Genomic DNA, 21862 nt, shown 5'->3' with positions numbered 1-21862 from the left:
CTTTCCAGGTTATGATTATAATTGAATTACATACATACTCAAAGAGTTTTGCATAATACATGCTGCATAGTACATACAATACCAGAGAAACACCAAGAAAAAGTTGAAGAGGGTAGACAGGGTAGGAAATTAGAAAATGACTTGAGCTGTGCATAGTAAATATTTCTATGAGATGACGCTCATAGATTTTCTTTTTGCCTTTTACTTTCTGTATGAAAATTAACTTTTACAAAGTTATTCGACTTTACTTTTGTAAAGCTTTTTATTTTATATTCCCCTCGAGTAGGAAATGGCAAACCAACCCAGTATTCTTGCCTGGAAAATTTCATGGACAGAGGAGCCTGGAAGGCTACAGTCCACGGGGTCACAAAGAGTCAGCACGACTGACTGACACATACAGCCAATCAACAATGTTGTGACAGTTTCAGGTGGACAGTAAAGGGACTCAGCCATACACATACACGTACCCATTCTCCCCCAAACGTCCCTCCCACATAACATTGAGCAGAGTTCCCTGTGCTATACAGTAGGATTTTGTTGGTTATCCATTTAATATATAGCAGTGTGTACGTGTTGATCCCAAACTCCCTAACCTTTCTCCTCATTCTTCCCCTCTGGCAACCATATGTTCATTCTCTAGGTCTGTGGATATGTTTCTGTTTTGTAAATAAGTTTATTTGTATCATTTCTGTTTAGATTCTGTATATAAGGGATGTCACACAATGTTTCTCCTTTTCTGTCTGATTTAGTTATCTCAGTTTGATAATCTCTAGGTCCATCCATGCTGCTGCAAATGGCATTTATTTCATTTGCTTTAATGGCTGGGTAATACTCCATTGTATACCTGTACAATATATTCTTTATCCATTCCTCTGTCAATGGGCATTTAGATTACTTCCATGTCTTGACTATTGTGAATAATGCAGTGAACATTGGAGTGCAGATATCTTTTTGGACCATTCTTTTTCCTCTGGGTATGTGCCATTTGCTTTAATGGCTGGGTAATACTCCATTGTATACCTGTACCATATATTCTTTATCCATTCCTCTGTCAATGGGCATTTAGATTACTTCCATGTCTTGACTATTGTGAATAATGCAGTGAACATTGGAGTGCAGATATCTTTTTGGACCATTCTTTTTCCTCTGGGTATGTGCCCAGGAGAGAGATTGCTGGATTATATAGGAACTCTAGTTTTAGTTTTTTGAGGAATTTCCATACTGTTTTCCACAGTGATTGCACCAGTTTACATTCCCGCCAACAGTGTAGAAGAGTTCCCTTTTCTCCACATCTTCTCCAATGTTTATTGTTTGCAGATTTTTTGGATGATGGCCATTCTGCCTGGTGTGAACTGATACTTCACTGTCATTTTGATTTGCATTTTCCTAGTAATTAGCAGTGTTGAGCATCTTTACACGTGTCTGTTGGCTATCTGCATGTCTTCTTTGGAGAAATTTCTATTTATGTCATATGCCCATTTTCCCACTGGGTTGTTTGTGGTTTTGTTATTGAGTCATATAAGCTGCTAGAATATCTTGGAAATTAAGCCCTTGTCCATCACAACATTTGCAAATATTTTCTCCTAGTCTGTAGCTTGGCTCTTTGCACTGTTTATGAATTCTTTTGCTGTACAAAAGCTTGTAAGTTTTATTAGGTCCCATCCGTTTATTTTTGCTTTTATTTCTATTGCCTTGGGAGACTGACCTGAAAAAACATTGGTGAGATTTATGTCAGAGAATGTTTTGCCTATGTTTTCTTCTAGGAGTTTTATAGTACTGTGTCTTATATTTAAGTATTTAAGCCACTTTGAGTTTATTTTTGTGTGTGGTGTGTGAGAGTATGTTCTAACAGCATTGATTTACATGCAGTTCTCCAACTTTCCCAATACCATTTGCTGAAGAGTGTCTATGTCATAATATGTAAACTGGGTTTCAGAGTAATACATTTGAGAGATGAGCATGGTTTGACCAAAGAAGTAGCAGTGAAAATGGCAGTGGTGGTTCAATTTGGCATTAATTTTTAAGATACGGCCAACTGGGTTTCTTTCTGGGTTAGATGTAAGCAGTGAGAAAACAATAAGAGTCAAAGATCACTAAAGTTACAGCAAGAGATGTGGACAGCACGGAGGTGCTCTCAGCTGTAAACGAGAGCTGTGGGAGGAACGTGTTGGAGGACAGTTCAGAAGGTGAACGATCAGAAGGTTAGTGCTGCTCACATTGAACTGGGGCTTCCCAGGTGGCTCAGAGGTAAAGAACCTGCCTGCCCAGCAGGAGATATGGGTTTTATCCCTGGGTCAGGAAAAATCTCCTGGAGAAGGAAATGGCAACCCACTGCAGTATTCTTGCCTGGGAAATCTCATGGACAAAGGAGCCTGGGGGACTGCCATCCATGGAGTTGTAAAAAGCTGGACATGACTTAGTGACTAAACAACAACAGCAACACATTAAATTAGAATCCTGACCCTTCAGAATGCTACGTCACCACGAAAAAGGAGACTATTCATTCAAGCCTGTTCCAGGTCGGGTCTTGCATAGATGTAGAACAAGGGACTCATTGAAAATCTTGTTTCTCCTCGGGACCACGCACTCCCCAGGACTCTGCTTCTCCTTCTGCTCACTTTCATCAGAGCAGAGACCTCTCTAAAACCAGGTCAGGCTGAGACCCTGAGTGTTTTAAGCTACAATGTCTGAGAAGGCTTTTGTTCAGCTCCCCTTGCAGACTCAGGCGCTGTGTCACACAGAGCACAGAAGTACTTGGCAGAGTCACTCCCATGGGCTGAAGCTTTCTTCAGGTGGAAGGATTTTTCATCCTTCTTGAATTCAGCCTCGAAGCCTTTGATGCCTTTAACCCAGGTGGGCCCTGATAAATACTTCAGTAGAAACTGGAGGCCTTGGCTGGGGTACTGGACATACCAGAAGAGAGAAATAGATCCACCATAAGAATAGTTGCATCTCAGCTCCAGATGGTTTTCTTCAGAGACGCTGATGTGATGGTCAGGCTGGGTCACTAACTGGGCTCCAGTTCCTCCTGCAACAGCAATGCAGCATCAGTGAATCCAGGACACACCTATCTATAATGAGACAGTGTTTCCATTCAGACACCCTCAGAACAAAATCCCTTCTATATAGGCAGAAGCATGGAATATAATGTTACTTACTTGCTGTGAAGAGCATTCCAAGTAGCAGAAGAGTCACTGAGAGCCTGGCTACAGAGGGAGGAAGATCTCCCTTGAGGAGCAGGAAGGAATGTGCCAGAGTGTGCTGAGTCCTTGTAACTGGGAAAATCTGAGAGTTAAAGAGATCCCTGTTTAGGCAATCCTAGCTACTACCAGTAAGAAATGCTTCCTTAAGAATGACTGCTCCTAAAAAAAAAAAAAAAAAAAAAAGAATGACTGCTCCAGACGTTGAGCCTGTTCAAATATGCACTTCAATGAGCTGTAAGATAAAGAAGCTCATAGGAGTGAGACAAACACAGTTTATGCAACATCACCCTCTGCAGGTCAACAAAAGAAACAAATCGAGTCTTCAGGATTTTCTGCCCCATCTCCTTTCTGCTCCTATTTAGGCTTGAATTACTTAGCATTTTAAACTTATGAGAATGTTTCAGAGGTTTGCTTACTAAGAGGCTCTTTTAATACTATGAATTAAATAATTATTGTGATTATATAACCACAATATATATTATATATATTGTAATTAATATTATTATATTATTATAGTAATAAAACATAATAAAATATAATATAAATATTTAATAAATAAAACATAGAATTTTATAAATATATAACATATATTTTGTATATTTTATAAAATATAATATAAAATATAAAATATAATAATAAAAATATAAGAAAAATTTAATAAAAACTATTATAATATAATAGTTTATGTGATTATATAATCACATTATCACATAAAGTAAATTATCCTTATTTTTATAGATGAGAAAATTGAAGCAAGGAAGGAAGGATGTAATTTGTTCAAGATTACAGTAAGTGATCTGGAATTTGTCCCATTGGTATGATTCAAGAATCTGTATCATTGGCCACTGACAATTCAGCACTATGGCCATTAATAACTCAAGTCCTTTAGAAGTTAAATGATTTGTCCAAGGACATATAAGGATTAGAACCTAATTCAATTAGACTCCACTGTGTTGTCATCTACTGACAACTACTGACAATACTACTCTTTAGAATAAATGTAATTTCACCAAGACACACACTCAGAGCAAACTTCACAAGAGAATAGAAAGTAAAGAAAATCTCCAAGGAAGTCAAACACTGACGTGATGGCCAGTAGAAAAAAGTATCAGAGAAACCTCAAAAGTGGTCCAGAGAGGTACATGGCAAATCAAAATTGACTGGTGTCCTGAAAGAGAAGGAAAGTGGAGTTTCAAAGAGGAAGGACTGTCCATCAGAGCAGATGCTAAAAAATGTCTACCTAGTGAGATGATGACTAAAAAGTGTCTATTGACTTTTAGCAGCACAAAGATCATGATTTGAGTCTTTCAGCAGAAACTCAACTGTAGTAGAGACAAGACAAAGGAGAAACATTTTGGAATACAGAAATCTCTTTCCAGAGGCTGAATGAACCGTGACGGGGAGAAAAGATATGGTTCTAACAAGACAAGGATGTTGAAGTGGTAATCGTAGGGGTTTTAAAGGTTGAGATATATTTACATGTTTTTGGAAATGTTCTATAAACAATGGATCAAACTTCTGAAGAGACAGCCAGGATGGAATATGGATCACAGGTAAGAGAATTAATTTGTGAGGAGAAACAGTTATTTCCAATTTTATTGGAATGAAGGAGGAAAGAATTGGTTTGGATTTCGGTATTATTTCAGGGTATGAAGGCAGAAAGTTGACACATCTATTAATTTAATGAATTTTTTCTTCTTGTAGGTAGAAATTAAGTACCTTCCAAGATAATTAATAGAAGAGATCCTGGGTTAAGAAATCTGATGAGTGTGAGAAGTTTTGAAAAAGTCACTGTAGGAATTGACAATGAGAAATGATTACAGAGAAAAAGAATACTTTCTTGGAGGCACTGTGGGTCTAGCTGGTATTGGAGGTGATCACAATTTCAGTGACACCAGCCTGCCCATCTGTGTGATTTTCTTGAACTCTGCTTTATCAAAGTATATAAGAAAGTAGATTTTTTAAATTTGATCTTTATAATGACTGAACAGTATTCCATGGTATCAGTGTAATATAGTGTTTTTAATCATTACCCCAATGGGGTACATAAGGCAGATATTAGTCCATGATTAGGAATTAATAAGATCATTGATATGACTTAGAATTAACTCAAAACAATGAAGTTAGTGACTAAAGACTGATTGAAGGAAGGCTGTGAAGTTTAGATACTGTAGAAAGAGAAATAAAAGATTGGAAACTTCTGAGAAATAAGAACAATAAAGAGATCTGGGGACTAAATGATCATAAAGAGTCAAAGAACGAATGCAGCAGAAGTATATGAGTGTAGGAATCTGAGGATGCAAGGTTTAGACAGGATGTAAGATTTCAGAGGTGGAGGGGCATCTACCTGGAGAAACATCATCACATCTTCCTGGAGTGTGGCCATGGGGAGTTTGTGACTGAGAGGGATCCTAACTGATAGACTTCCAAGTTGACGAGTTCAGGTTTCTCTGTGAATTTAAGTCAAGGAGTGTTTTAGGTTACAGTAGAATCTTACGTGTGTACATCTTCAATATATAAGGGAGAGTGTGGTGGCGTCGCACTGAATGATTCTCACAAACACACAGGATCATAAGAGACAGTGCGGGGAGGCTCGGGAAGAGCAGCTCTGAGGAACCGCCGGGCGCCGCGTTTGTTGGTAACGTGTCAGGTGATCTTTAACTGAGAGCAGGAAAGCCAGACGGAGGCCAGCACTCGGGGCTAAGGAAGCGACCTCTTGGAGGTCTGGAGGAAATCACACCAGAGTCCTAAAGAAAGGCCTTTGAAGAAAGGGGGGCTTGTTTATCATACAGAACAGCACCCTGCAGTGCTGACATGTCAACCAGAACATCTAACTTCAAGGCAGGGGAGAGCAAGCGAGGAGGAGGAAATGAGTGAGAGTCAATTCCAGGAGACATTTCCGAGCAAACAGTGAAACATGGTTCCCACAGAGAGTGTCTGATGTTTATAAAGATGAGAGTGATGAAAGGAATAGGGAAAAGTAGGGGTAAAAGGCAGTCTCAAAGGGTCAAAGACAAGAGTCTGTTTTTTGGGGGGTGTGGGAGTGACAAGCATGCTGTTCTCATCTCTAAATTTGAAGTGTTTTAGATGAGGGAGGACCAGAAGTAACCATAAGTGAAAGAGCTGATATGTGGAAGGAATTTTTACAGGGGCTACTGGATGTTTGTTTTCAATAGAATGAGGATTTAGAGGGCAAAGTAGGAAGCAGTATGGGATGGTAAGAGGTAGTTAGGTCAGTGTAGAAAATTAAACAGGTCAGACTCCTTGGTGAATCATTCCTCTCTGCAAAGAGTCAATCAGGGGTAGAATCAAATGTGCCTTCAAAGGTCCTAGTACAGAGGAATGTGGCCACAACGAGATCAACTGGTGCTCAAGTCTCTAAGAAGATGTCATAAATCACTGGCTATGATTTATTTTGACTATCCCAATCAATTATTTTCAGAAGTTTTCTTTTCTTTGTGTTCAGGAAATTGTCTTTTCTATGTGCCATATGTGTATACACTTGTTACTTGTTTCTTATAACCCTCTTACATGTTATCTACTTCGGGGGGCAAGTCAATTTGAAATCACTTAGTATGTTGCACATTTCATGCAATTTTGATAGAATGAATCAGATATTCTTCTAACTTAGAATCAATATCTCAGATGTGCCTAACAGATGGAGTTTGTGAAACATTAGAATCCTCAATGTGGCATCGTTCACATCGTATTCTTGGATATTCAAAAAGACTGAGAAATCTGTCCTGGTGTGTAGGATGTGTGTGGAAATGTAAATGGCTATGTTTATCATACTTTGGAAATTGTTTTGAGTCTGTGAGTGAAATCTGAGGTAACAGATACTTGTACTCAAGTCTTGGAAAGTACAGTGAGAGGTGCTCTAGCACTTTCCAAAGATCAGCATATCCCTTCAGGACACTTTCACTCACTTTTTCTCTCATTTCCTCCTCTTCCCAGCTTTAGAGCTCACTTGCTTATTTCCTCACTTTGCTTTTCCTAAAACATATCTTTCTGTCTGTTTTATTTATTGACGTGTTCTCAATAATTAGCATAGTACCTGACGAATAGTAGCTGCTCAATAAACATTTATTGGATAAAGAAATGTTCTTGGCTGAACATTTTACTGACAATTGCTAGGGATGCAATAAAATATAGAAGACATGAGTTAGAGCTTCTATAAAAATAGAAGAAAGTCAAAGGACATCACATGGATCTCATAATGAAGACAAGAATGTATTCAAAAATCCTTATTCATTCATGGACTCATTAAATTTTTCCTTCCTATTTACCTTTTTTCTTTCCTTCTTCCCACCCTCTCTCTTTTCCTTCCTTCCTCTTTCTATTCCCCATTCCTATCATTATTAAATGTGAAATTGGTCCCCAACTATTTTGTTAGGCTCTTCCTGTGAACTTCAGTTCATTCCAATACACACTTCTCTTTATCTCTGACACTCTTCATAGACTGTGATAAATGGCACAGATTTCTGCTTGTTTTGTTAAAGTGTTTAATTATTGTTTGTCATAAGGTTGACACCAGATAGTTTCAAAGATTATGATTGCATGTAGCTAGATAGAGTCCTCTGGAAAGATGCAAGGAATTCTCCTAACTTGGTGAAAAAGAATAACAAAAAAATATTCATTTAGACATCAGTCGATATTCACAGTTAACATGTTATCACAACTACAAGTCAATGAAAATGTAAAAATGCACTATTCAGCAATGTGCCCAAGGAAGAACAGTGCTTGTCAATCCTAAAGTAGTGAATCAATTTGATTAACAAAAAGCCTCTTCTCATATTGGGGCTTCCCAGGTGGCACTAGTGGTAAAGAACCTGCCTGTCAGTGCAACAGATATAAAAGACACAGGTTCAATCCCAGGGTTGGGAAGATCCCCTGGAGTAGGGCAAGGCAACCCACTCCAGCATTCTTGCCTAGAATCCATGGACAGAGGAGACAGTCAGGACACGGTCCAGAGGATGGCAAAGAGTCGGACATGACTGGAACAACTTAGCACACACGCACATTGTGTATAGATAAAGTATATTTGGACTGTTAAAATAAAAAACCCAGGTAATTTCCTATTTGTGGAGGATGCGAGATACGTCCTCTCACTCTGTTGAAGTATGACTGTTTACAGCATATAGAAGGCAAGATGCCACTTCTCCAAAAATTTTAAATACGCCCTTTATTGAACATCTAGTCAAATTTTCTAGTATCTAATTCATATATCTATTTAATTTTTCATGTACATGCCAAAGTGATTCTACAAAGATGTGTAAGACAAAGATGTGTACACATCTACAAAGATATGTAATCTACAAAGATGTGTAAGATTCTACAAAGATTTGTAAGATGTTGTCTTCATTATAATCATATAATAATTATAATTACTAATTAATTAATTTAATGATAAGATGTTTCAAATACTAAATAAGCATCAGAAAGAATGTAGTGGGCCACTCCACTTTGTTTAAACTGTAGAAAGAGCTCCAGGACATTATTAAATGAAAATCAAAAGGCACAGTGTGAAAAATCCAAATAAATTCAATTTAACGGCAAATCATTTGATCTGTGTGTGCACATTTGTATGTATGTGTATAAATGTGTATGCAGTTGCATAAAGTGATGGGCAAAGATATATGTGTGTGTATTCAATTGTGTCCAACTCTTTGTGACCCACTAGACTGTAGCCGCTCAGGCTCTTCTGTCCATGGAATTTCTCAGGCAAGGATACTGGAGTGGGCTGCCATTTCCTACTCCAGGGGCTCTTCCTGACCCAGGAATTGAACCTGCCTCTGTTGTGTCTCCTGCGTTGGCAGGCAGATTCTTTACCACTGCACCACCTGGGGTTCAATTCAGTTCAGTCACTCAGTCGTGTCCGACTCTTTGCAACCCCATGGACTGCAGCAGGCCAGGCTTCCCTGTTCATCACCAACTTCCGGAGCTTGCTCAAACTCATGTCCATTGAGTCAGTGATGCCATCCAACCATCTCATCCTCTGTCATTTCCTTCTCCTCCTGCCTTCAATCTATCCCAGCATCAGGGTCTTTTCAAATGAGTCAGTTCTTTGCATCAGATGGCCAAAGTACTGGAGCTTCAGCATCAGTCCTTCCAATGAATATTCAGGACTGATTTCCTTTAGGATAGACTGGTTTGATTTCCTTGCAGTCCAAAGAACTCTCAAGAGTCTTCTCCAACACCACAGTTCAAAAGCATCAATTCTTCGGCACTCAGCTTACTTTATAGTCCAACTCTCACACGCATACATGACTACTGGAAAAACCATAGCTTTGACCAGATGGGCCTTTGTCACCAAAGTAATGTCACTACTTTTTAATATGCTACCTAGGTTTGTCATAACTTTTCTTCCAAGGAGCAAGTGTCTTAATTTCATGACTGCAGTCACCATCTGCAGTGATTTTTGAGCCCCCCAAGGTAAAGTCTCTCACTGTTTCATTGTTTCCTCATTTATTTGCCATGAAGTGATGGGATTGGTGCCATGATCTTAGTTTTTTGAATGAAGAGTTTTAAGCCAACTTTTTCACTCTCCTCTTTCATTTTCATCAAGGGGAAGCCTTTCACCTGGGGAGCTGTGCAAAAATATATGTAATTGAAATAAACAGGCTGATATGATACACATTAAACTGTCAGAAAAGGACAGTGGGAGGAATCTCCCTCATTTACAGCTATGAGCCTTCACTTTTGCTCTGCCTGAGACTTTTATAATGAGATGGATCTATGTGCCGCTTAGAGAATATAAAAAATGATGAAAATGCTTTATAGAGGCAGAACTTCTAGACAGATTAAAAATAAATATTCACTTAGTTTTTGTTTCCTTAAAACTTTTTTTTTATCATAAACATGCGGGTTCTAGAGTAGTAACAAAATAACATTTTAGATTTTCCTCTGAGTAAGATCAATTTGCAAGTGAAACAACTGTAATAATATGCGTTTCTGAGTGTGGATTTGTCCTGGGTCCAAATGAAAGAAGCCTTTGGAACAGGAGAATTATTTGTGTTTTCCTTATCTTTTCATCTTTAACACACTGAAACCAACATTTTATTGACACGAGGAGGAGCTATGACAAATTATTAATACCTCTTCACTTTATTCCTGTGTTAAAATTATGATTCTTAATTGCCTTGTCATTCACAGCCACATCAACCAATGAAGCACTTCTTCCTCGTCCTCTTTCTCTTCTTTTCTTTATCCATCTTCTTCCCTTTCCCTTCCCTTCATTTTCCTCATCTCTCACTGCTCTCTGACTCTCCTTCTAGATGGCTCTAGATTTGCTCTCGTGACTGCTCCCCCACGGTGTCCCCCCTTCTTCCCACCAGAGATACTGCACAGGTGCAGCCCCATCTGTCCCAGTGTGTCCTTCTCAGGACGCAGTAGTACACAGAGATGTCTCTCAGGGTGACCTGGGGCAGGGCCAAGGTGCTGGACTTTCTGTCTGAAGCTATGGTCAGAGAGGCCAGGCTGTTGTTCCCTGTGCCTTGTAAGCCATGAATGACATACTGTGGACTCAGATTGGGACTTTGCCGATACCAATGTATATAGTCATCTCCACCAATGGTAGAGTGGTTACAAGGCAGGTTTACATCCTCTCCTTCAGCACAATCCATGGAGCTGGGCTGAGTGGTCTTAGCATCAATCACAATCCCTAAAGGGTCAAGAAAATAAAATTATCCCCTGACAACAAATCAATGTAATCCTGTGGATCAAGGGCACAACACTCCCCAAACTGTCTGGACCTACTCCCTACTCCAGTGTTTTTATCTATGTCCTGAGAAATATCATTGGTGTTTATTATATAGGGACCAAAGACACATGGCAAGAATCTGAGAACTCTATAGGGTTTATCCCATGGGTCCTTGGCTCAATAACCCCAGAGATTTCTTCCAACCTGCTTACTGCTAAGGTCTCTTCTGGGATCATGGCTATGGATTAACCTGTCATGTAGAAGTTTGTGCTCACTAGCAAATGCATAGATCTGTTCTCAATTCCATTGCTATAAAGCTGAATAAAACACAGGAAGGAGAGTAGAGAGCAAATGACGCTTTATGCTCCCTTGGCCTCAAAGTCAACCCCTTGTAGACACAGAACACTTAACCAAGGTCAGAAAAACAGTTACTCCAACCACCAGCCTCATACTTCAAGGACAAACCAGGACTGTGGGCTCAGAGCTCACACTTGTGTCTGCTCCTGGGCTTGTCTCCAGAGAACAGAAACAACTGCTGCTGGTAGAGACCTACAACCAGTGCAGGTGTCTGTTGCAGTGTGTTGTTGCCAGGATCTGTCAGCCAGTGATCAAGCAGTTCCTCGTCTAGGTCTTCCTCCCCTGATTTAGTCACATCCTGCAAAGAAGGCGAGACATCCCCAGTTCACAGCGTGCCGACTGCTATCCCTTGTGAAGTTTAAAGTCTGGCTCTGGAAAAGGAACACTGATCATGATGGTGTGTCTATCCAGAACCTGTGTTCTATCATTTCTTCTTCAAAGAAATTTTCTGATGCTCCATGAAGTAGGTGGAAAACATTGTTTAATCCCAGAAAGCTTTACTGAGCTCTATAATGTAAAGAGATGAAAATTGCCATTCACATTCTAGCAAATGTATGTGAGATTTCAAAGTAGGCTGTGGTTGTTCCGAGGGACAGGAAATATTAGTAACATTGAGACAAAAAAGCTAAACGTCTTGAGCTCGGACATTGGAGCTCAGTGTCCTGAAAAGGTTCTTGGAATCATGAATCTGTCTCCATCTAGGCAGACATTTCTCAAGGCATCGGTTCTTGATATAGTAACTGATGACATGGATGGCATTCTCCTCGTCCTCCTTGAACAATTGTCCTTAAAGGCCCTTTGTGCCCACGTTTGTAGGTGCTCAGCACCAAGGATGCAGACACTGAGAGAGAAGACGGAAGGGAGAGCAAACTCTCTGGGGTGGAGAAGGGTGGAGGTGGATGATCCTGGCAGAAAAAGAGGAGTGAAGAGGAAAGGGCATAAGGAGTAGGGAAGGAAAGAGTTAACCAGGGGTGGGAAATGGGAAAGCAGTGTTTAGGGAGGTACATGGAAAAGGTTTAGGCTATAAGGCTATGATTCCCTGAATCCTTGACCACATGCACTCAACAAAGGATTATAAAATCAGTTTATCTAAAGACAGTGAAAATCTGTCATTGTTTTTCACTTTTCTGTGGAACATCAATGGAAAACGTGTTTCCTTTCCTTTATAGTCAGAAAGGAACACTGTTTCCAAATGAAGCAGCCCCCTCTTGTGACTGAATAAACAGACTGCAGAGCTAAACTCCCACCAGAAGTCAACCTTTTGAAAAGTTCCTCAGATAGAAGGGTAAATACCCCTGGTGGCTCAGCCGGTAAAGAATCCACCTGCAATGTAGGCAATGGGGGTTCGATCCCTGGATCAGGAATATCCTCTGGTAAAGGAAATGGCTACCCACTCCAGTATTCTTGCCTGGAAATTCCCACTGATAGAGGAGCCTGGCGGGCTACAGTGCAAGGGGTTGAGAAGAGTTGGACACGACAGAGACTAAACAAGAGCAACAATGCATGTCCTCTACAAAAATCTTAACATTAATGAAAAGAAATTAGAGAGGGAATAAATAAAGAGGCTATGGATCCAAAGACTCCATATGTTAAGATGTCAATTGTCCCAAATCAATTTGATTTGTCCCAAATTAATTCATAAATTCAACACAATCCCAAGCAAATTGCCTCAATCTCTTGTGATAGAAGCTATTGTATAACTTATGTGGAAGTGCAAAAACCTAGAATAAGCCTTGAATAAGACAAAGAAAACATCTCTTGCATTTCCAGATTTCAAAACGTGTATGAAGCCCCAGTAATTAAGATAGAATGGTCTGTTGGTATGAGGATAAAATAAAGTCAGTAAACAGAATCAAGTCCAAAAAGAGGTCATAATGCATGTGTCATCAATTTTTTTTTCTCTAAAAGTGCCTGTGCAGCTCTGTGGGGCTTCCCCTGTGGCTTAGCTAGTAAAGAATCCACCTGCAATGTGGAAGACCTGGGTTCAATCCCTGGATTGGGAAGATCCCCTGGAGAAGGGAAAGGCTACCCACTCCAGTATTCTGGCCTGGAGAATTCCATGGACTGTATAGTCCATAGGGTTGCAAAGAGCTGGACATGACTGAGTGACTTTCACTTTCATTTTTAAAGATGCTTATGCAGCTCCATGGGGGGAAAGTTGGTCTTTCTAGGATAATAGCTAGAATAATTGGCTATTTGTATTTTTTGGAAGTACCAGTGTTTTGTAGCTTTCTGTGTATAAGTTCTGTACATGTTTTCTTAGATTGATGCCTAAGGGTTTAGGGTCATTCTTGAGCCATTGTAAGTTGTATTATATTACTAATTTAGATATCCACATGTTTATTGCTAGTATATAGAAATGCATTTGATTTTGTGTTCACCTTATATATCCTGAGACCTTCCCAACCTGCTTACTAGTTGTGGGAGTTTTGGAGGGTATATTCTTTGGGATTTTCTACATAGATAGAAAATAGTGGTAATTTGACTGCTTTTCTGGCTTAAAAGATTGTTTATATATTTACTTGCTTTACTGCACTGGCTACAACATCCAGCACTGTGCTGAAGGAGAGTGATTAAAGTGGATATTCTCCCTTTGTTCCCTTCCTTAGGGAAAAATATAGATTCTTTTACCAGTAAACATGCTAAGAGCTGTTGAGGAACTTCTCCATCATTCCTGTGTTTCTTAGAGTTTTCACCATGGTTGACTATTGGATTTTGGCAAATGCTTTTTCTACATTGCTGCTGATGAACTAGCTCATCTTATTGTTGACTCACAACTCCTCCACTTCCCATTAGAAGTCCTCCTCATCTTCTTTGTCTTGGGCCAAGTATGCATGTAGCATGATGGCAAATGACAGCCACTTCTCTTCAAGGTCACCCACTATTGTGAGACTGAAGGAGATGAGACAGACAGGTCTTTGTGGGTTCCAAGCATCCTCAAAGTTTAAGTACGACTTTATGTGTCACAGTTTGTCCATGCTTTCGTCCTCACCAAACTTTCCTTTACAAACATTACTCTAAGCTCACTTAAAGTGAATTCAGGCTCAACATCAGATATAAAAATAATAGCTTTGTACAGACTTGTCCACCAGTTCTAGCCATTACCTGAGTTCTAGTCCTTATAACTAATCTCTTATTCTACATCACTCATGGTTCTGCTTTTCTGATTGTGCCCTGACACAAAGTCTAAGAGGAAGTGACTAAGCAAATGGTTTTGATACTGACTCCACACAACTAGACCCAGGTTTGTGATGAAGTAAAACTGCCAGTTTAAAGTATTGTGGGACAAGTTTTCAAATTTAGACAACTTTACACATGTCCTGTATGGTTGACTTAAAGTCAAAAATTCAAGAGGAGAATGTATTTGTAGAAAGTTACTCTGGACACCTGTTTCCAAAGACATAAAAGGAGCCTTTATCTAGAATTAAATCTTCTGATCAAGACCACAACTTAAACAACCACAGGACTATCATTTCTTGTCTGGGGTCTGTGGGTGTGAACTTCAGCTGGGGTCCTGCAGCAGAGGGGGCTCTCTCTTATCAAGCTCTAGGTTTTTGTACAGCTTTTCCTATTACTTCAAGCACTGTGAGCTAACAAAGAGCACAGAAGTACTTTGCAGAATCTTCCAGCTCTAAGGATGAAATGATGAGGCTGATGGATTTATCTGTTTTCTGGAGGTTTACAGAGTAGCGGCCGTTCCTTGCGTTACTGCTTTCTGAATACAGACGAATAAGGTAAGTCATCTGTCCACTGGGGAGTTGCTTGTACCAAACAAGTTCGTAATAGCTCCAACTTGTTTCATACCGACAATTCAGGGTGACTGACTGCCCCACTTGACTGGATATATCTGGCTGGTCTTGAGTAACTTTCTGGGCCACACCAGATGCTGTGGGGAAAAAAATCAGAAAACAAAGATGAAGCAGTGAATAAAATAGTGTAGGATTTATTTAGGACCCAAAGACAAAAAAAATTGAAATCATAAGATGCTTGCTTGCTTTTCTCCAACTTTCCTTTCCTCCCCAAGTCCCTGTGAAGCACCACATGCCTGTGTGCATTCCTTTCACCCTGAATAATCACATCCGGGTTTGGAAGCATCCCTACCAGGGAGGGTGAAGGCCAGAAACATCCAGAGGAGACTGGAGAGCGGCATGAGGCATGGATTTCCCTGAACAAATGCGCTGAGTTCTGCCTCAGGCTGAGAGTTCAGTGTCTTTCAGTGCCCGGCAGCACATATACACACTACCCGGTACCTGTGTGACTCCCCCCAACAGGAAGTGGGGGTGTCATGTTCATAGACCACCTGGTCTGTGCATGCATGGGAAAAAGTCTGGCTCACCACAAACCTTTACTTTGTCTACTTGTTTTTCCCTGGTCTTTAAATTAATCAGATCCTGAAAGAAGGCATGAAAAAAAGCAATCAGTATTAAAATTTAAGCTGAGGGGAACTGAATATTAAGCAAGTTGACATACATTGATAATTATTCAGCAAAATGGTTTTTCCAGCTGATTTAAAATATAATTTACTATAGCCTATGAAATGTTCTGTTATCTATTAACTGGTCATTTATTTAGCCTATACTTACTTTTCTCCATCCAGAATCTAATGACTCTTTAAGAAAACTTGCAGATCTTAGGCTTCTTGGTAAATGGAAATTTTATTCAAAATAATTATTGTATTTCTTTGTCTTTGTATTGAGTTCTATGACTATTTAGGTTTTTCAATAAATAAAGTTACTTCACCATAAGTGACGAAAAAGCAGTCCATCTGATTTTCAGAGTCTATTCAGTTTTAAATTTTGAATGAAATTATACAGGAATCAAATATTCTTTTGAAATTTGAAATTGAGTCTTATTTATTAGACTTTGAGGAAGACCAGGATATTCATTCTTGTCCCCTCCACAAGCAGAATTACATTTATTAGACCATGCGTCCTGGAATTGTCCTGATGCCACATTTTCTGTGTCAGTGGTCCAAAGTGTTTAGTCTCACTTGTTAGTGGCTCATTATTTTTCTCTTTGTAAAACAAATTCAAGTTAAGTATGCCAAATCTTTCTGTGACATAATGCCGTGATGCTCTCCTACAAAAGTTGGTATCCACAGGTTTCAAACACTTTGTTGTTGTTGTTCAGTTACTAAGTTGTGTCCAACTCTTTGTGACCCCATGCACTGCAACACACCAGGCTACACTGTACTTCAATATCTCCCAAAGTTGCTCTAATTCATGTCCATTGAGTCAATGATGCTATCTAATCGTCATCCTCTGCCTCTCCCTTCTCCTTTTGTCTTCAATCTTTCCCATCATCAAGGTCTTTTCCAGTGATTTGGCTCTTCGCATCAGGTAGCCAAAGTATTGGAGTTTCAGCCTCAGCATCAGTCCTTCCAGTGAATATTCACAGTTGATTCCTATTAAGATTGACTGGTTTGTCTTCCTTGCAGTCCAAGGGACTGTCAAAAGTCTTCTCCAGCACCACAGTTCAAAAGCATCAATTCTTCAGCTTTCAGCCTTACTTATAGTCCAACTCTTACACCACACATGACTATTGGAAAAACCATACCTTTGATTATACAGACCTTTGTCAGCAAAGTGATGTATCTGCTTTTTAATATGCCATCTTAAGCTTCCCAGGAGGCGCAAGGGTTTAAGAACCCACCTGCAAATGCAGGAGACATAAGAGATGTGGGTTCGATCCCTGGGTCAGGAAGATCCCATGGAGGAGGACATGGCAACCCACTCCAGTATTCTTGCCTGGGAAATCACACAGACAGAGGATCCAGGAGGGCTACGGTTCACAGGGATGCAGAGCTGGACACGACTGAAGCGACTTAGCCCACCTGTAGGTTTGTCATATCTTTTTTTCCATGGGGCAAGCATCTTTCAATTTCCTGGCTGCAGCCACTGTCCATAGGGATTTTGGAGCCAAGAAAATAAAATCTGTCATTGCTTCTACTTTTCCCCCTTCTATTTGCCATGAAGTGATGGGACCAGATGCCATGATCTTAGATTTTTGAATGTTGAGTTTCAAGGCAGCTTTTTCACTCTCCCCTTTTGCACTCATCAAAAAGTCCTTTCAGTTCCTCTTCATCTTCTCCCATTAGTGTGGTATCTTCTGCGTATCTGAGGTTTTTGATATTTCTCCCGGCAATCTTGATTCCAGCTTGTGATTCATCCAGCCCGGCATTTCACATGTTGTACTCAGCATATAAGTTATATAAGCAGGCAGACCATATACAGCCTTGCAAGACTCCTTTCCCGATTTGGAACCAGTCCATTATTCCATGTCCGGGTCTAACTGTTGCTTCTTGACCTGCATCCAGGTTTCTCAGGAGACAAGTAAGGTGGGCTGGTATTTCCTTCACTTTAAGAATTTTCCACACTTTGTTGTTATCCACACAAAGTTTTCAGCATAGTCAATGAAGTAGAAGTAGATGCTTTTCTGGAATTCCTTTGCTTTCTCCATGATCCAATGAATGTTAGCAACTTGATCTCTGGTTCCTCTGCCTCTTTGAAACCCAGCCTGTACATCTGGATGTTCTTGGTTCACACACTGCTGAAACCTAGCTTACAAGATTTTAAGCATAACCTTACTTGCATGTGAAATGAGCACAATTGCATAATGGTTTGAACAATCTTTGGCATTGCCCTTCTTGGGACTGGAATGAAAACTGACCTTTTCCAGTCCTGTTCAAACACTTAGTATATGTCAATACCACAGAACTTGATGACTGAAGTTTTGTATACTGTGCAAGATCATGAAGTATGTATCTCTCAATCTTCTACTTAGTTTCATCATCTTAATAGATGAATTAATTTAAAAGAACCAAAAGCAAATTAGCAAATAGAAAAGGAAGTATAGACACAGTCTCCAAAACAGTGCCAGTTCTTAAAATTTGATGTCAAAAGAACTCATTAATGAGTTATGCAGGGAGGAGAGTTTACATGTAGTTGAACCATCTACTCTTCTGTCCCATTTCAACTCTGAGTGACAGGCAGCTGATGTCCTGGTTTCTAATTATTTACAAGGAAGCAGGGGAGACCACAAATGCCCAGAGCAGTCTGGGAGAAGAATGATAATACATATATTATATGTATCATTTTATTATACATATCACATGTTTTTATATCCACCTTTTTATGCATAGCTGTGAAATTTATCCCATTTGTAGGTTCTTGTTACTACCACTAAAATTAAGATACAGAATCATTCCATCACCCTAAAGAACTTACTTTGCAGACCATCCCCACCTCCACAACCCTTGAAAATCCCTGAAGTCTGCTGATGTCCTGGTTTCCTTTTATTTGTAACTAAGCAGAAGTGACCACAATGGATTGCAGCAGCCTGGAGAGCAGCTTGAGGTTCTAAAATATATATGCTAATATAATAATTACATATACATACCAGGAAATTTATATTGCTAAAATTTTATTAAAATACAGATCACGATCTGATACCTCAGTTTTATATGCACTCTGGTTTTAATGCATAGCTCTGTGAAACTTTATCACATGTATAGACTCTTGTCACCACCATTAAAATCAGGACATAGAATTTTTCCATCTCTCTAAAGAAACCCTCTCTGCACACCCTCCCGAGGCCTGCAATTCTTTACAATCCAGGTCACTGCTGATGTCCTTTCATCTCTGTATTTCGTCCTGTTGAGAATGCTGTATAAGCAGAATCACACTACATATACAGTCATAATAATCCAATAAGTGTAATCATATACCATGTAGCCTCTGAGATTGACTTTTTTACTCAGCATAACATCCTGAGATCCAGCTAGACCACTGCATATATCAATAGTCTGTTCCTTTTAATCACTACAGACTGTCCCCAACTTATGATAATTCAGTTTAGAATTTTTAACTTTACAGTAGTGAGAAAGTGGTATGCTTTCAATAGAAACCATACTTGGAATATTGAAATTTTATCTTTTCCTGGGCTAGCAACATGCAGTATTATGTTTCCTGGTGATTCTGGGCAGCAAGAGTGAGCTGAGCTTCTGGCCAGCCTCAAAATCATGAGTATAAACAACTAACACATTTACAGCCATTTCACACCCATATAACCATCCTGATTTTCACTTTCAGTACAGTATTCAATACATTACATAAGATTTTCATCATTTTAGTATAAAATAGACTGTGTGAGATGATTTTTTTTTTCCCAACTGTAGGCTATTGCAAGTATTGGCCACATTTAAGGGAAGCTAGCTTAAATATATTAGATGGATTTTCTTTTTTTTTTATTTTAATTGACTTTCATTGGAGTATAGTTGCTTTACAATGTTAGTTTCTACAGTGCTGCAGAGTGAATCAGTTTTAATGTATATATTTATCTCCACTCTTTTATAGACCTCCTTCCTGTATTAAATGAACTTTTGACTTCCTACTGTTTCAACTTAAAATGATTTATTGCAAAATAACCCTCTTGAAGTTGAGAAAGATGTATAAATAATATTTCATTGTGTGAATGTACTACAAGATATTTATCTGTTCATTCAGTGAAGATCATTGGTTGATTTCCAGTATTAAGAATTATGCAAGTGAATATTTAAGTGTATTTGAAGTTCTTGGACTGTTTTCTAGAATGACTGGGCCATTCACCCACCAGCAATGCGAATGAGTGACCCAACTTCTCTGCATCCTTGCCAGAACTTGGTATTGTCAGTATTTTTAATTTTAGCCCTTATGATATATGTGAAAGTGGTGTCTCTTTGTAGTTTTAATTTGGATTTTCCTAGTATAAATTTAGGGGTAGAGTCTTTGTATTTTCTACATAGATAATCATGTTACCAGCAAATAGTGGCAGTTTTACCTCTTCTTTCAACTCTATAAGATCGTTACATCTACTTTCTTTTTTGCACTTGCTCCAACATCTAGCACTGCCAAAAGAGTGACAAGAATGGACACTCTGGCTTTTTTCTCTTTCTTAGAGAAAATTATAGTCTTTTACTAGTAAGAATACCATTAGCTATTGAGTAAATTCCCCACTATTCTTGTGATTCTCAGAGTTTTCATCATAATTGACTACTGAATTTTTGCAAATCCTTTTTTTCTGACTAGATTAATATGATGATATGGTTCTTCTTTTCTACCCTGCTAATATGGTGAATTCTATCCATTGATTTTCAATATTAAAGTGTCTTGCACCCTTGAAAGAAATTACATTTGTGCTTAGTATATTACTCATTTTACAGATCAGTGAATTTTACTTGCTAAAATATTTTAAGAAATTTGTGTCTGTCTTCAAGATAAAAGATATTTCCCTGTGGTTTTCAGTTCTTTATGGTCTTTGTCTGATTTTGGCATCAGGGTAATATCAGACTCACAAAATGAGTGAAGAATTATTTTCTTTCTATTGTCTGTAAGAAACTGTGTATAATTCATGCTAATTCCTCTTCAGTGTTTGACAGAATTCATCAGTGACACCGAGTCTAAGGATTTTTTTAATTAAAAATTCAATTTCTTCATAGACATCATGACTTCAGCTTTTGTCTGGCCCCTGCTCTGAGGAGAGATGAGGAGGAGCGGACTCCGGAGCCCACAGTGAAGGTTTGGGGAGAGACAGCAGGTGCTTCCAGAGCACTGTCCCCTTGCCCAGAAGTAGGTTCCTACATCTGAGAGCTGGGCAGCCGAGAGGTGCAGGGAGCTGTGCTGTCTGGACTCTCCAACCGATCTGTCCGTCTCCTGCTGCGTCTTTACTTCTCCACACTTAGCTAATATCATCAAGAGGACAGGACTGCCCCCAGGCCTCTGCTTATACCACTCTAAACTGTTAAATGTGCTTGAGTAATTACAGTATGTGGTGAAGTTCTCTCCTTCTGCAGGAGCAAGAATTCAGGAAAATGATTCTGTTGTCCCATTCATTTCTGTTAAGAAAAGCAGTGAGAATTAACAGAGAAAAGTCTGATTAGATGTTTATTCTCTCAGCTGTCATGGTCTCTCTCATTCGTCTTGTGTATTTTCTCCTTCTTTCCCTGTTTCTCTCCCCAACTCTATCTCCCACTTTTTAGTTTTCATTTTCTTCTCAACATCCTGCTCTCAATCAGAAAATTCCACCCTCCTACAGTTGCCTGCAGATAAGATTCCTCTGTGCTGAATTTTCAAGGAGCAATCAGGGAAAACCCCAAGCTCATGTGATATTTGCATCCTTAAGATCAACACTGGTGCTAACAGTAGCATCTCCCTTTTCTTCCTCTTCAAAAAAGAGTTGCTGAATCTGCCTGCTCCTGAAGAGGGTTTCCCTTGTGATCAGCTTCTTCCAGACCTATAGAAACCTGGTCTATACTGCCTTTGGGAAATAAAAAAGAAAGGAATGACTGCAGTTTGAGGACAGCCCATCACTTACCACCATGTTACCCACCCTTTTTCCTCAGGGGAGGGTCTATGTTAGCAGATGCTGCCCCTCTGTGACTGGATCAAAAATTTCTGATCCAGTAATACCTGGTAAATAGTGGTTACCTCCCAACACTTGAATGATAAATAAATGTGTATGTTTACTTATGTGAGAATTTGAATGCAAATGTCTCAAAGAGTAATTTAACTTAATTAATTTCTCTTTAATTTAAAGTAATTTAAAAATGCCCTTCCATGAATGTAAG

General features: G+C 39.3%; 1 gene segment (V, D, J or C); it reads right to left on the bottom strand.

The window, feature by feature from the left end:
• Window positions 1-14849: 14849 nt before the first annotated feature.
• On the bottom strand, window positions 14850-15466 carry LOC122704649. The segment is given in 2 exon segments: window positions 14850-15145; window positions 15361-15466. Coding segments are annotated over 2 exon segments (345 nt in total).
• Between the last annotated feature and the right edge of the window lie 6396 nt (window positions 15467-21862).

The sequence above is a fragment of the Cervus elaphus genome, chromosome 12 (genome assembly GCF_910594005.1).
Source record: "Cervus elaphus chromosome 12, mCerEla1.1, whole genome shotgun sequence".
Classification (NCBI taxonomy): domain Eukaryota; kingdom Metazoa; phylum Chordata; class Mammalia; order Artiodactyla; family Cervidae; genus Cervus; species Cervus elaphus.
This window is presented reverse-complemented; position numbering and strand designations above follow the sequence as displayed.